This window comes from Sorex fumeus, unplaced genomic scaffold (assembly GCF_029834395.1).
Source record: "Sorex fumeus unplaced genomic scaffold, SorFum_2.1 ptg000072l, whole genome shotgun sequence".
Classification (NCBI taxonomy): domain Eukaryota; kingdom Metazoa; phylum Chordata; class Mammalia; order Eulipotyphla; family Soricidae; genus Sorex; species Sorex fumeus.
The window spans coordinates 36,458,164-36,471,963 of record NW_026606129.1 but is presented as its reverse complement, the minus strand read 5'-3'; the positions used below and the strand labels follow the sequence as shown (position 1 = coordinate 36,471,963).

The following is a 13,800-nucleotide window of genomic DNA, read 5'->3' as shown; positions in this document are numbered from 1 at the left end:
CCGAATGGGGAGCTTCTTTTGAGGTATTGAAAATATTCTGCAGTTAGGTAATGGTGAGTGATTGTATTAATGGTGAATGATTGTCAGTTTAACTACAGTTGGATATGGGGATAATTATTGTATGAAAACTCGGAGTTGTATATTATAAAAGAATTTTATAGTACAAGAATTATATTTCAATTTGGGAACAGGGCTGGGACCATTTGGAAACAGGCCCAGGGACTATTTCTGGCAGTACAGGACCAGCAAGGCTGGACTCAGTGCTAGGGCCCAAGGATGTGGTATTGCATGGACCCTGCAGTGCCGATGACCACCAGGGCCACGCCCTCATGCTCAGCAGCATTCTGGGGGCCACGCAGAACCTCGGCTCGAACTTGGCTTCTGTGCATGAAGGCATGTGCCCCGGCCCCTGCGCTTTTTTCCCTGCTACAGCATCTTCTGTATTTTTTAAGGGGGGCAAAAAAAAAAAAACCTCGGGAAAAAAAAATAAGCCCATTCACTTCTATTTAATATCTATGATTTTTATTACCAGAAAAAATGCTATATTTAAATTTTTAATGTGACCTACAAAAACAGTTTACGACCTTTTTTCCTAGGAATGTTTATAATGAGGCTGTGAGAGTGACTTCATTTGTTTCTCTTGCTCTTTCAATTTTAAAGTGCTTATTTGCTTTATTTTTGTTTTTTTTTTTTAAAAAAAACATGGGTGGGGAAGTGATTCTCTTTCCTCTTCCCTTCCTCTGGCCAGGATTGATGCCTAGCGGTGAGGAGCTGGCGAGTTGGCCCTTGCCAGGAGTTGCTGGCTCAGTTTCCCTCTCCTCCCTCACCCTTCTCGCACACTCGTGGTTGATGTGCTCGCTGTGTTTTCTTCTACTTGGAGCCATACTCTTAACTGAGCACTTCCCATTCATAGCATTCCATTACTTTTTCAATAAACCCTTAATGAGCACTTAGTTTTTGCCTGCTAAGTTCTGGGTGCTGGCAAAAATGTAAGTGCTCATAAAGTACACTTAGATCCAGACATATGCTTTAGCACTCAACGAGTTTCTCATTCTGTTGGTGGATTATTAAACAACAAACATCTCAAAGCTTGTTGAGTTTGGGGCTAGAGTGATAGAACCGCGGGTAAGACGTTTGCCTTGCACGCGGCCGATCGGGTTTGATTCCCAGCATCCCATATTGTCCCCTGAGCACCTCCAGGTGTAATTCCTGAGTGCAAAACCAGGAGTAACCCCTGAGCATTGCCAGGTGTGACCCAAAAAGCAAAATAATAAATAAATAAAAGCTTGTTGAGTTTTATGTATTTTGAGTTTAAAGTTACTGTGAGACATAAGATTGAGGTATTCAGGAGGCTTAGGGATGGGTATGAGATACAGGTACAAGTTACAGATAAAGTTGCATGGAGGTGTAATGGTATGGAACTCAAGAGATAGAGACCAGTGCTTAGAGATTAGATTTAGAAATCATGAGTTATAGTGCCATACTCTCTCATTCCTTCGCGTCAAACTCAGTATAATCCTTAAAGCATTTGCTTAAAACACTGGGTTGACCCTCCCACCCCACCCTACACACACACACACACACACACACACACACACAGAGTCTTTTAGCAACAGGAATATCATGTGTTTAGAAGTTTTCCCTTTAAAATTTTATCCAAAAAAAGGTTTTTGTGGCAGGAAAAAAGAATTCACGTTAAGGAAACCTTGATGTCTGTGAGTTTTCATGAATTTCCTAAACACAACTGACTGTGAAGTTGCTTAAGAAGTGTATCAGTGATATCACATGGAAAGATGTCAAATTTCAGTTGATTGAGGAAGAAGCTGGAAGAAGAATCTGTACAAATACTTATATGACTAAGGTGTTAGGATAAATAGAGGAAAGCTATAAATTTGTAAGAATGAGAGATCATTTATGACCAAAGTAACTAAGAAAAGAATAGCATTGTGACATATACGGCTTAGCCAGGGTTGAGCCTTAAACAGGGAAGAAGTATGTGTTTCACTTTGGCAAAAGGAAGTGAGAAGATAGACTCAGAAATATACTTGGGAGGGTGAACATTAGAGAAATGATATCAAGGAGGCTGTGACTTTTCTGTCTGAGGAGCCAGAGTTGGGTTCATACGTGAATCCATAAAATTTCAATGAAGTTTGTTTTCTTAAAGAGTGCCATTGAAATTTTGATAAGGATTGCATAAACTCTGTTTAATTCGTAAGCCAAGATGGTCATTTTAACTATGTCAATTTTCCAATCCATGAGCGTGAGATCCCTTTCTACAGTATATTCTACTTAATCCTGATTTATGGTTTTCAGTGTATAACTTTCACTTTCTTTGTTAAGTTTATTCCTAGGTACACGTTTTTGCAGTGCTTATAAATAATCTTGTTTTTTCTTGAGTTTTTCTCTTCTAGTTTGTTGCTTGCATGTAGAAATGCAACAGAGTTTTGTGTATTGCTTTTGTAGAGTAGACCCTTCTCAAGAGCAACATCAGATCGGCTACGTTAACATTTTCTGCACTGACACGAAAGGCCAGTGCAAATAATTTTCCAGTTAGTGGTAGTGCCAGTATGCATGGCACCACCGTTATATCGTTTTCTCCGTTGGAGCACTTCAAGTAATAAAGTAGAGAAATTGGGTTGCTCAGTTTATCCGGGATTTAAGGTTTTGTAGGAACTGAAAGTTCTGAGAGAGTGGTGGAAAAGCAACAAAGCAATAGAAAAAATATAAGGATGAGATTGCTATCTGGTAGAATCTAGAACTAAACTACAAACTATAAAGGTAGTAAAAAAAAACACAAGGCTGGACCAGAGAGAGATAGGACAGTGGGTACGGCACTTGCCTTGCACACAGCCCACCCTGGTTCATTTCCTGTCACCACGTGGTATACAAGCCCTGCCTAAGTGCAGAGTTGGGAATAAGCTCTGAGCACAGCCAGGTGTGATCAAAAACAAAAAGAGAGGACAAGAAACAGGACAAGGTGATTGATTTGGAGAAACCCAGTCACTGTCACTGTCCTCCCGTTGTTCATCAATTTTCTCGAGCGGGCACCAGTAACGTCTCCATCGTGAGACTTGTTGTTACTGTTTTGGGCATATCGAATACGTCACAGGGAGCTTGCCAGACTTTGCCATGTAGGCGTAATACCCTCGGTAACTTGCCGGGCTCTCCAAGAGAGGAAAACTCAGTAGTTCAAAATAAAGGATTTGCTTGATAACATGGCAAGAGATCCAAGGTTGGGATATGGGATCCACTAACTTTTCTTTATGCGTATGTGAAATAAGAGTTGTTGGTTGGTTTGGTGTAGGTAACACCTCTGGTGCTCCAGGCTACTCTTGGTGGTGCTGGTGGGCAGAAAGGTGGAGGTAGAGGGGAACATTTGCTTCTGAAAAACTAGGGCTGCAGCTTCCAAAGTATGTACTCCAGTGAACCAAAATAAACACACACACACACATACACCACACTTTATCATTGAACACATCACTTCCCTCCTCTCCCTTTATTGGCCTCCCATATGAAATCTGTATATCACTGCTGGGGCTAGAGAGATAGTACAGGGGGTATGGTCCTCTAAGCACCACCAGGAGTGATGCCTGAGCACAGCTGGGTGTGGCACAGACCCCCTCACCACCCCCATTATGTTACCTGTTACTACTGTAAATTTCGTCTTCTTAAATATAAGATTTTCTCGCAGTTATTACTTATTTTTCCTAATATACTAAGTTTTCCTCTGTTCTCTGCTTGCTCTTTCATCAAAGAGGATACTTCTGACAAGATGGATGGTAAGAACTTCCTTTTCTAATTCTATAAGTAAAGACTTTCATTACCCCTGGATTCTGTTTGATATCTTTGTTCATTCTGGAGGTTTTTGGGAGTTTTTTTGAAAATACAATTCTTATTTAGTAGCAATCAGAAAATGGCTACATAATTTTCTCAAGTTTTTGTTGTTGTTGGGGTTATATTCTTCATCTTGGGGTTTTCCAGTCTACTCAAATATTAGGTTACTATTTATCATTGTAGCACTGTAGCACTGTCCTCCAGTTGTTCATCGATTTGCTCGAGCAGGCACCAGTAACATCTGCATTGTGAGACTTGTTGTTACTGTTTTTGGCATACCAAATATGTCACGGGGAGCTTGCCAGGCTCTTCCGTGCGGGCGGGATACTCTTGGTAGCTTGCCAGGCTCTCCGAGAGGGACAGAGGAATCTAACCCGGGTCAGTCGCATGCAAGGCAAATGCCCTACCCGCTGTGCTATATTCTTTATGTCTTGTCTTCTGAAATACTGCATCAAGGAAAGAGGATAGAAATCTTACCATTTAGTTCATTCAACTCTTTAATTGGTCAACAGTAATTATAGAGAAAAAATAACATTTTTTATATTTTTATTTTAAGAAATGAAATGCACGTTGCAGATACTTAAGAGTGGGTTCTTTAAAGTTTAGTCAAACTGAATTTACTTTAATCTTTGCCTTTTTAGTTTCAGTATCCATGTAACTAGTTTGCTTGATTTCATTATAGTATTTTTATCTAAGATATTTTTGTCTTTTGATAAACAGTGTGTTGTCCTCAGTCTTCCTTCACATTAGATACCATAATATTACCTATTTTGAGCTGTTTTTAAGAATTTACAAGAAGATTTTCAACCTATAAATCACAATATGAGACTAGGAAAAATGGAAAACTGTATGTTTTCTGTCAGGTATTATGTAAAACTCTTAAATTGGTACTCTTTTATTCCAGTGAGATGAAACATTTGTTTAATTTTGGTCTGGGTACATGAATATTACTTAAATATTCGTCTTTGTTTATTCAATATATTTAATGTTTAATATATGATCACAACTAAAACCAGTTATTGAATGAAGTTAAAATTCATTAAAAGATCATTTCTGTATTTCAAACCCTTAGATATCACAATAACACTAAAATTCTGAACCTTTAAAAGCCAATTATTCTTTCTTTCTAGATGAAATGTTTCTCTGGTTTGACCCAAAAAACATCAGCCTATTTGAGGAATGTGTTATATCATATTCCTGATGTTCAGTCCTGTGTTCAAAATATGGATATACATACTCAGAACGTGTTACATTTAAACTTGGTCATTTCTCCAAGTTTTCATTTATATTTTAGGGAGTACACGTAGTGTTAGTTGATGGGTTGAAGGTCTTCTGTAGTGCTTTGGTGAAAATACTGGATTAATGAGGCCTAGTTCATATATTTGATTCTAGTATTTGTTATTTAGCTTTTTGAAATTATAGGGTATTTTTTATGTTTGATTTTTTGTTTGTTTTGTATTTTTTGGAAATGCACCAAGAATTATTCTTTCCTTGGAAAGATTTATAAGGATCTTCATATTAGAAAAATTAATTATAGAATTATCTAATTTTCCCATTTCAAATTTTAAGTATGAAATAGAGCAGATAAAATGTACATTTTGGATCTTCACCATTTTCCTTTGGTTTTAGACTTATTTGTATTGTGGATCATTAGATTACCCCAATTTTTTTTCTCAAATGAACTATTTAAAAATTTATTGAAGGTTGTCAGACCTAAGATGTGTTTTGTTTTCACCCTTTTTATTTTTCCTCTGGGCGGGAGGCAGAAAGACTCAACTTCATCATTGACATAATTGGTTAAAATGTTTTATTGTTGAAATGTTGTTTCATTTCTCTTATTTAGGAACAGCATCTGAAGATGGTAAGAAATTACATCTTTTGTCAGTAACATAAAAACATCTACATTAATATTTTCATTAACAGGAACTTTATATTCAAAACTAAAATGGGCTAATTTATTCGCAAATTTGCCAACTGTGGTAGCTTCTACATTGTATGTTTGGTTGTTTTTGTTATGTACGTAGATTTTTTAATTCTTCATCCTAGAATTTTGCTTTTCATCTCATGCTGGAAAAACCTGATTGCTTAACATATTTGTATTATTTGGTATAAAGTTAGTACTCAGTTTCTTTTTTATGTGGTGTCATTAATTGTTTCTGTTTTTTAATTCATGCCAATTCATTTATACTTTGGGTGAAGCATGTACCATTGCTTTATCATTGGGGTTTAAATATCATCAGTATTTAAATGCTTTTATTTAGTTTGCTTTTAAATGTATCTGATTTTGAGTCAGTGAGTAGAGAATTGTACATAATTTGAATTTGGGACAAATGTTGATGCAGCAAACTTGGAGACAGAGAGTTTTATCAAGTAGTTTCCTTAAAATAATAAGTTATGGCTTTTGAAAGGGAAAAATCAAAGTATTATATTTATGCTGCTTGAATATGATCTTATTAGACCCCTGATTTGAAATGCACTTTTTTCCTTCAAAGTTCTCTGTGAATGACATTTTCTTGTGACAGAAACCAAATAGATTTAATTTTGGAGGAGAGGTCTCATAAATACTCAACATATTTGAAATATTTTTATACCTTTTAAATTGGGGTACTCTGAAAATGATCTCAGACACTACGGCATTGCAATTTAGCATGGTGGTTTCAAAATAGTAAGCATTCTGATTTCTTCACTATGTGCAATAAATAGATTCCCGATTTTAGAGTAAAAAATTATTTTGTCTTTGTATTTTTCATTTTAGGAGATTATTATATTCTGTTCTCGATAGGCTATAAAAGGACAAAAGACCTAGACTCTGAGCTTATTAGGGTTTTGAACAAGTCAGTAAAATGCTAGAACTCTACCAAGTATAGTTCTTGTTTTTGCTTGTTTTTATTCCTTGTTCTTAATCATCCTTCCCTCATTTCTTATTTTTTTAATTTTTCCTTGTGCTTCTGTAAAATTTCTTTTATACAGCCAATTAGGTTAGCCAGCATTTTGCAGTTGCCCTACAAATTAAATTGTTCTTTTTAACAAAAATGGATTATGATGGGCATTGCAGTTGAGTGTTAGAGCACTTATCTTGTATGTGTAAGGACTAGAACTGGTCCTTGGCAGTACCCTCCCCATATCAGGGGGGAATTCTGAGTCTTAATGACTGTGTCTTGTGTTGATCCTGATTTGTGAGTGGTTAAGACTGTTGTTTGAGAATATCTAAGGATTTGTCAGCAGTATATTTTTGTTTTTGTTAATGACAACTTCCTTAAATACACAGTAAACAAGATCTTCAAGAACTTTAGAAATGGTTGTAGAGTGGTAATGGCAATAAGGCGTGCTGCTGGGAGGTAGAGAAAGAAATGACTGAGAAAAGCACCCAGCTTTTATGTCAGATATTTTCTCAAATCATCTTATAAATGATATTGGTTGTTTGGGGGGAAATAATAGTAAATGTCCCATATACATCTGTAGTACTCTCATATTCGGTACAGGACAGAAATAGGAAGTATTTTTCCTAATATTATCTCCTCTTAGAAGTTTTCCCCCATATTTTTTTTCATTTTTGTTTTTGGCCCAGACCTAGTGGTGTCCAAGGGCTTCTCCCAGCTTCGTGCTCCGGTTCACTCCTGACAGTGCCTGGGGACCATGCAACACTGAGGATCCAGCCTGGCTTTCTGTGGGCAGAGTTTGAGCATGCAGCCCTTTGACCTAATTCCTGGGTCAAGACTGCTGTAGAAGTAAATTTTCAGTCAAGGGGACAGATTTTCAATCAAGGGGACAGATTTTGGATTTTCTTTTTCCTTAAGGGTCAGGCTATTTTGAAGGTCATATGTAAAACTGGATTTGAAAATAAGCTAAGTTTCATGGAAATAAAATTTTAGAATTGGCACCACCAGTTGAAAAACAAGTGGCATGCCAGAATGACAGTCTTTTAGTTTTATTCTTACCCTTAGTGGAAAGGTAGCTTGTGGTGGTGCAGCTTTTGAAAAACCATATATATATATTTTTTTTAATTTTTGAGAGAACTATAATCTGTAGGTGACAGTTATATTATTATGGAACTTAGTAGTGCATTAGGAGCACAACCAGTTGGAAAATCAAGATTTTACTTCCCTCATTACTACGCATTATTTTAAAATGTCCTTACTTATCATCAATATTTTTTTTTCCTTAGGCCGGATTAGAGCAAAGCTTTCAGCACCCCTTGCTGGCATGGGAAATGCCAAGACAGATTCTAGAGGAAGAAGTCGAACAAAAATGGTGTCCCAGTCACAGCGTATGTATTGCCTATTAGTTCTTGTGTACTTACAGTGTTAGGATGAGTATGTAGCTTGTATATTACTGTATTAAAAAATTGACCAGTGGATAAAGACAAAGCTAATTTCAAAAACGACAAGCCACATACTGAGTTCTTGTTCTGTACTTTAGGTTCATCATCACCTGACAAAAATGAAGGTATTTTTTTTTAATGTTTTGGGTCAGTTGTCGTGCATGTTTGGAGTTTTTTTGGAGTGGGTGTTGTCTTGTCTTCGGTGTGTTCTTAGGACTGCATCACTGATATCTGCCACTGAACCAGAATAACTTCATCTACTGTACAGACCTTTGCATGGAGATATTTTATTAGCACAAATCTCTTAGCATTAAGATTTTTCATAGTCTACTCAGAAACTTGCAAATGTGAAAAATTGTGCTTTTTAGAGACAAAATAATCACCACATTAGTAGAATCAAAATTTGATTGCCTGGCTAATGCTATTCACAGGTATGTGATATCTTTGTAGTCTTCAGAATCTGTTGGGATACAGTTAGCATTTTTGATATATGCATACTGATTCATAGTAGAAGATGTAAATGGAAATTACCAGCTTGTTTTATTCCTTAAGCAATATTAAAATATTAAGATTTTTTTTGCCATTTTATTGGAAGTCGAATTGCTCACAGCATAGTTATTAAAAAGCACAATTTTGAGGTATAGAAAAAAATGAATGAACCATTTCTACACATTCAAAATGGCATTATTAATTGAAGAGTTTATTCCCATTCTTTTTCTTATTTGGGGGCCACGTTGGGCGACCACACCATGCCATGCCCAGTATTGCACCGTGGCTCCCACAGTAAAGCATGTGCTCCAGCCCTTTGAGCCATCTCCCTGGCCCTACATCCCTTGTTTGACAAGAGATTTTCATGAGCCCAGCTTAGAAATTTTTTCTAGGGAAATCATTTTAGAGTTATTTATATTCTTGGCCTATTTTGGAAGGAAACAATTCTAACTTATTTCTGCAATGCCCAGGATTGAACCCAGAGCCTCCTCACACTTGAACCCATATCCTCCTCACTATGCCACTGAACTTCTCCCTACCCCCTTAGATTTAACCGAGTCCGACTGGTGTTTGGGTATTTTATCTGGATTTATCATTTCTTCCCCTTTTTCAGCTAGGCCTAGGCAAGGCACTCGCTGACCTATGAGCTACATTCCTCGTCGAATTTAACAAGATTTAAGTACCATCTTTACTTATTTTTGAGTTTGGGCCATACCCATTGGTGCTGAGGGCCTTCCCCTGGCTCTGTGCACAGGTATCACTCCTGGTGGAATTTGGGGACCATATTGTAGTGCTGGGGATCAAAACCAAGCCTGCTGACCTCATGCAAGGCAAGCACTCTACGTGCTATACTATCTCTCCAGCACCACTTTCTATTTGGGTTTTTTAAATTTATTTTTATCAATGGGGGTAGTAGTAGGGTTTGGGTCCAGGCATGACTATGTGGTGCTGGACATTGAACTAGGTTTGGCTGAGTTCAAGACAAGCACCTTGCCCTTGTACTATTTCTCTGATCTCAATTCCTGATTTTTTTAATTAAAGAAAGTTGCTGGCTTGGAGGTGTCCAGAGTGGGAATTATACAGGTCTGACATAGCAGAATCTGTGTATGTAGTCACTGTCTCCACTGTCACAGCAAATCCTGGCAGAATAATAATAGAAGCAAACAATGGGGTCTTTAAAAAAAACAAAACAAAACAAAACCCAAAAAGCAGCAGAAATACTCAGTAACATTGATTTTGCAAATCGAGCATTGAATTAACTCCTGATGGTGCTCAGAGGACTATGTCGGATGCTGGGAATCAAACCCAGGTCAGTCACATGCAAGGCAAGCACCTTACCGGCTATACAGCCCCAAATACTATATACTGTAACTGATAAAATTTTCCAAAGTATTCTTTACCTAATATCAACTGAATTTTTTTACTCCTGTTGTGTTTTTTCCATGCCTTGTAACTCTTATGACCTTCAGGAAATGTAGAATCAGTGGTAAAGAAAATGTATACCATGGAAATGGTAACCAGAAACACTTCGTATACAGTAGCTTGACATGTTGATTCTGGCGCATAGCACTGGTGGCTCACAGTTGGATGTAACTTAATACAAATTGCATCACTGGTGTCAATGTGTTAAGGATAAAAATTTTGTTTTTATGGATAATGAATTTTTTATTATAGAGCCAGAGAGATGGCTTAAGAGGCTGGAACTCTTCCTTTCTGTACAGGTTCAATCCTCAGTACCATAGGAGTGACTCCAAGCACTGCCAGGAGTGATCCAACACTAACAGACTGGTAGAAAACACACACACACACACACACACAGAAAGAGAGAGAGGCAGAGAGAATAAAACTGAGCCCTCGGGGCAAAAATTTAAGTGCTTTGTGTATAGCTTTTTTAATGTATTAAGGACCTCTGTGTTAGATGTATTAATGACTACTGATCCCTTCAGGAGAATAATTTTTTTTGTAATTTTTTGCTTAGACATTGTTTTTTTCACTCTAAAACCCAACCCTGAGTATTTCACATTCTTACCTAAAATGTACTTTTAAAGTGTACTAGGTTTTATAGGACCTGCTAGGTTTTTTAAGATCAAATGAATTTCCCAATATAAAACCACCTAGATTTAAAATCAGACGGGATTTCTGTTTGCTTGCTTATTTCAGTGACTTTATCTGCTACTCCAAATTCTGTTGAAAAAGATATTGTGGCTTTATGTAAGCTGATGCAAGTTTCTTTATAACACACTTTAAAAGAAGTAGCACTGTGGTCTACATTTCACTTTATTGTAAAGTAATTCATTAGGGCTTGCATGGTTCTTTCCATATTTTTATTTTACCACTTAAAAAAAAATTCTTGGCCCTGAGTCAAGATATATTCTGATAGCCAACCAAAAAAATAAATAAAAACAAACTCACTAGACAGACTTCCAGATTTTTGTTTTTGTAAAAGTTGTGCCTTTTGTTGTTGATGTTGTTGTTGTTGCCAGTGGTGACTGGTTGTGTGTTAAATGACTGTACAGACCTTCAAACTTGGTCTCCCCACCCAACTCCTCCACACACACCCCTTTGGTTTCCTTTGTGTCTTAAAGGAAAAAAGTGTAGCTTTTTATGTCACTTTTCTTCAGCTATAAGATGTGGTAATTCCTTACCTGTAGTTTTAAATTAAATGTTTAAATAATAAAAACTTAAACATTTAATTATTCAGATTGTAGGGTCTCTGTAGAAGAAAAGCTGAAGAATTTGCTTTTACCTTTGCTGCTGCATTTCATCTGCTCTGTACATAAATGTGTAATTTGAGTTTATCAACTGTAAAATGGCTAAATGTACTGCTTTTGCTACAGACATCTCTGATTTAGGATGTCTGCTTTTATGCTTCAAGGTATTTTATTTGCAAAGATCTGACTAAAGCTTTTTTATTTCATCCCATCCATTTAAAATCTGCTCCTCCCCTCTCCATGGATTATAATCCTTACCCTAATTCTGCCTTTATACTTGTTCAGGATCACAATCAGCTAATACCATTGGTGGTAAGAATATATAGATTTTATGTGTGCATCTACTGTTTGATCATCTATTTTTCATTATCAAAAATGGGTTCTATTCAGCAGAAATTCCTACCATGCAGTATTTTATAAACCTACTGGGGGAAAATATTGCCAGTTATGAATTTTGTGTGGCCTGCCTCTATTTCATTACAGTAATCCTGTATTTTGAGAATTACGTAAGTAGAGGGCCGAGGGAGATAGAACAGGGGTTAAGGCCCCTGACATGTGGCTAACCCATATTGTACCCAAAGCACCAGAAGTAAGCCCTGAGCCCATCCAAGTGTAGGGTCTCTCAAAAAAACAAAAAGCTTATCAAAGTAGTACCCTCAGGTGTAAATATTTGAAAGTAAAAGAACATTAGAAGTGCCTATAAAAATTCAGGCCGGAGAGCCAGAGCAATAGTACAGTGGGTAGGGGCATTTGCCTTGCACATGCTGACCTGGGTTCAGTCCCTGACACCCCATCCAGTCCCCCAAACCTGCCAGTAGTGATCCCTGAGCTCAGAGCCAGGAGTATGCCCTGAACACCACTGTGTGTAGCCCCAAAACAAAGAAAGAAAAGAGGGTGAAGAGATAGTACAGCAGGTAGGACACTTGCCTTGTACACAGACAACCCAGGTTCAATCCCCAGCATCCCATATGGTCCCCCAAGCTGGGTGAGGCCCAAAAAACAAACAAAAACCCTCACAGGAAAATACAGTGGGGCCAAAGAGATAGTACAGCAAGTGCGGCAATGCCTTCCTTGTGGCCAGTCTAGGTTCAGTTGCTGGCACCCCATATAGTCCTCAGAGCCCACCAGGAGTGATCCCTGATCACAGAGTCAGCTATAAGGCCTGCCTGTCACCATTGTGGCCTAGAAACCAAAAGAGCCATGCTATAGCATGGCTGGGCCAGATTGGAGAGGTGGTTGGGAAAACGGAGACAGTGGTGGAGAGATGGTGACGGCACAAAAATTTGTAAATCTAGAACAAATAAAAATCTAAAAAGAATAGAGGGGCTGGAGATATAGCACAGCGGGTAGGGCATTTGCCTTGCACGCGGCCGACCCGGGTTCAATTCCCAGCATCCCATATGGTCCCCTCAGCACCGCCAGGAGTAACTCCTGAGTGCAGAGCCAGGAGTAACCCCTGTGCATCACTGTGACCCAAAAAAGCAAAAAAAAAATAAAAATAGAAAAATTCTAATAAAGGATAAGCATTTGATAAAAAAAAAAAAAACTAGAAGAAGAAAAGAAAAGAATGCCTGTAACAAATCATCTTGAACAGCTTTGTAAACTGTGGCATTTAGTAAAGCTGGAGAGGGAAAGATGTATAGCAAGTATGCTGGAACCCAGATTTTATCACAGCCCCAGTCAGCAGTTCCCTAAGCACGAATGGAGTCAGCTTCCCAAGTATAGAGCCGGGAGCATCCCTGAGCACCACGGGCTATGGCTATCAAAGAAAGATAAATCATAAAATGAAGTTTGTTTGTTTTAGTATCAAATGTTAGTTTGAAAACTGGCTAGGAAGAGAGAAATTAGTTATTCAAATTAGGGCATTTTCTAGTAGCATCTTATTTCGTAGTTACATAATGCCCTAATGCATTTTAGCTCTCTGCTGAATAGACCCACAGTTCAAGGAATTTTCCAGTCTCCTAACACCACCTCCACCCCTTAGTTTATATTTTAACAAAATACCCATAGTGTGTGTTCAGTTTATTATTTATCATTTTTATATTGTTGCAAGTGTTCCCACAAGTATTCCATTGGCTTATCTTGCATTGTGAGTTTGTGGCATGTTGGGTGTTTGGATGTTTTTGGTGTGTGTGTTTAGTTTAGGCACTGCATGGAGAATATGGGTGCCTTATGGGTATTCTTAAGGTTATGATGGAAAGAAACTGGATTTAAACTGAATTTACCTGAAACATCATGAAATAATTCAGATGAACCATCATTTCAAATGATTTGAATAATTTCCCCCTCACTGATTTAGAATTCCTTTTACTCAAATACTAAATGGCTAACATCTTTGGAAACACTAATTTGTATTGGACTATTGCTGTTATCAGTAGAAGAGAAGTTTCATTTTATGTACTGACAATTAAGCAGGAGTATTAATTGCTATCAATAAGACCATCT

At 37.6% G+C, this 13,800-nt stretch overlaps 1 protein-coding gene across 25 annotated transcripts in view; it reads left to right on the top strand.

Annotated features, from left to right (window-relative positions):
- Positions 1-13,800, top strand: part of CLASP2 (cytoplasmic linker associated protein 2) — a 170,349-nt gene that overhangs the window by 101,745 nt on the left and 54,804 nt on the right. For 9 of the 25 annotated variants that reach the window (XM_056128922.1, XM_056128915.1, XM_056128912.1 and 6 more), the window contains 5 exons: positions 3,756-3,779; positions 5,678-5,695; positions 8,000-8,101; positions 8,254-8,280; positions 11,641-11,667. In XM_056128922.1, the coding sequence (XP_055984897.1) occupies positions 3,756-3,779; positions 5,678-5,695; positions 8,000-8,101; positions 8,254-8,280; positions 11,641-11,667 (198 nt within the window). The remainder of the gene's footprint in view (positions 1-3,755; positions 3,780-5,677; positions 5,696-7,999; positions 8,102-8,253; positions 8,281-11,640; positions 11,668-13,800) is intronic. The other 16 variants (XM_056128920.1, XM_056128918.1, XM_056128913.1 and 13 more) reach the window with 5 other exon arrangements.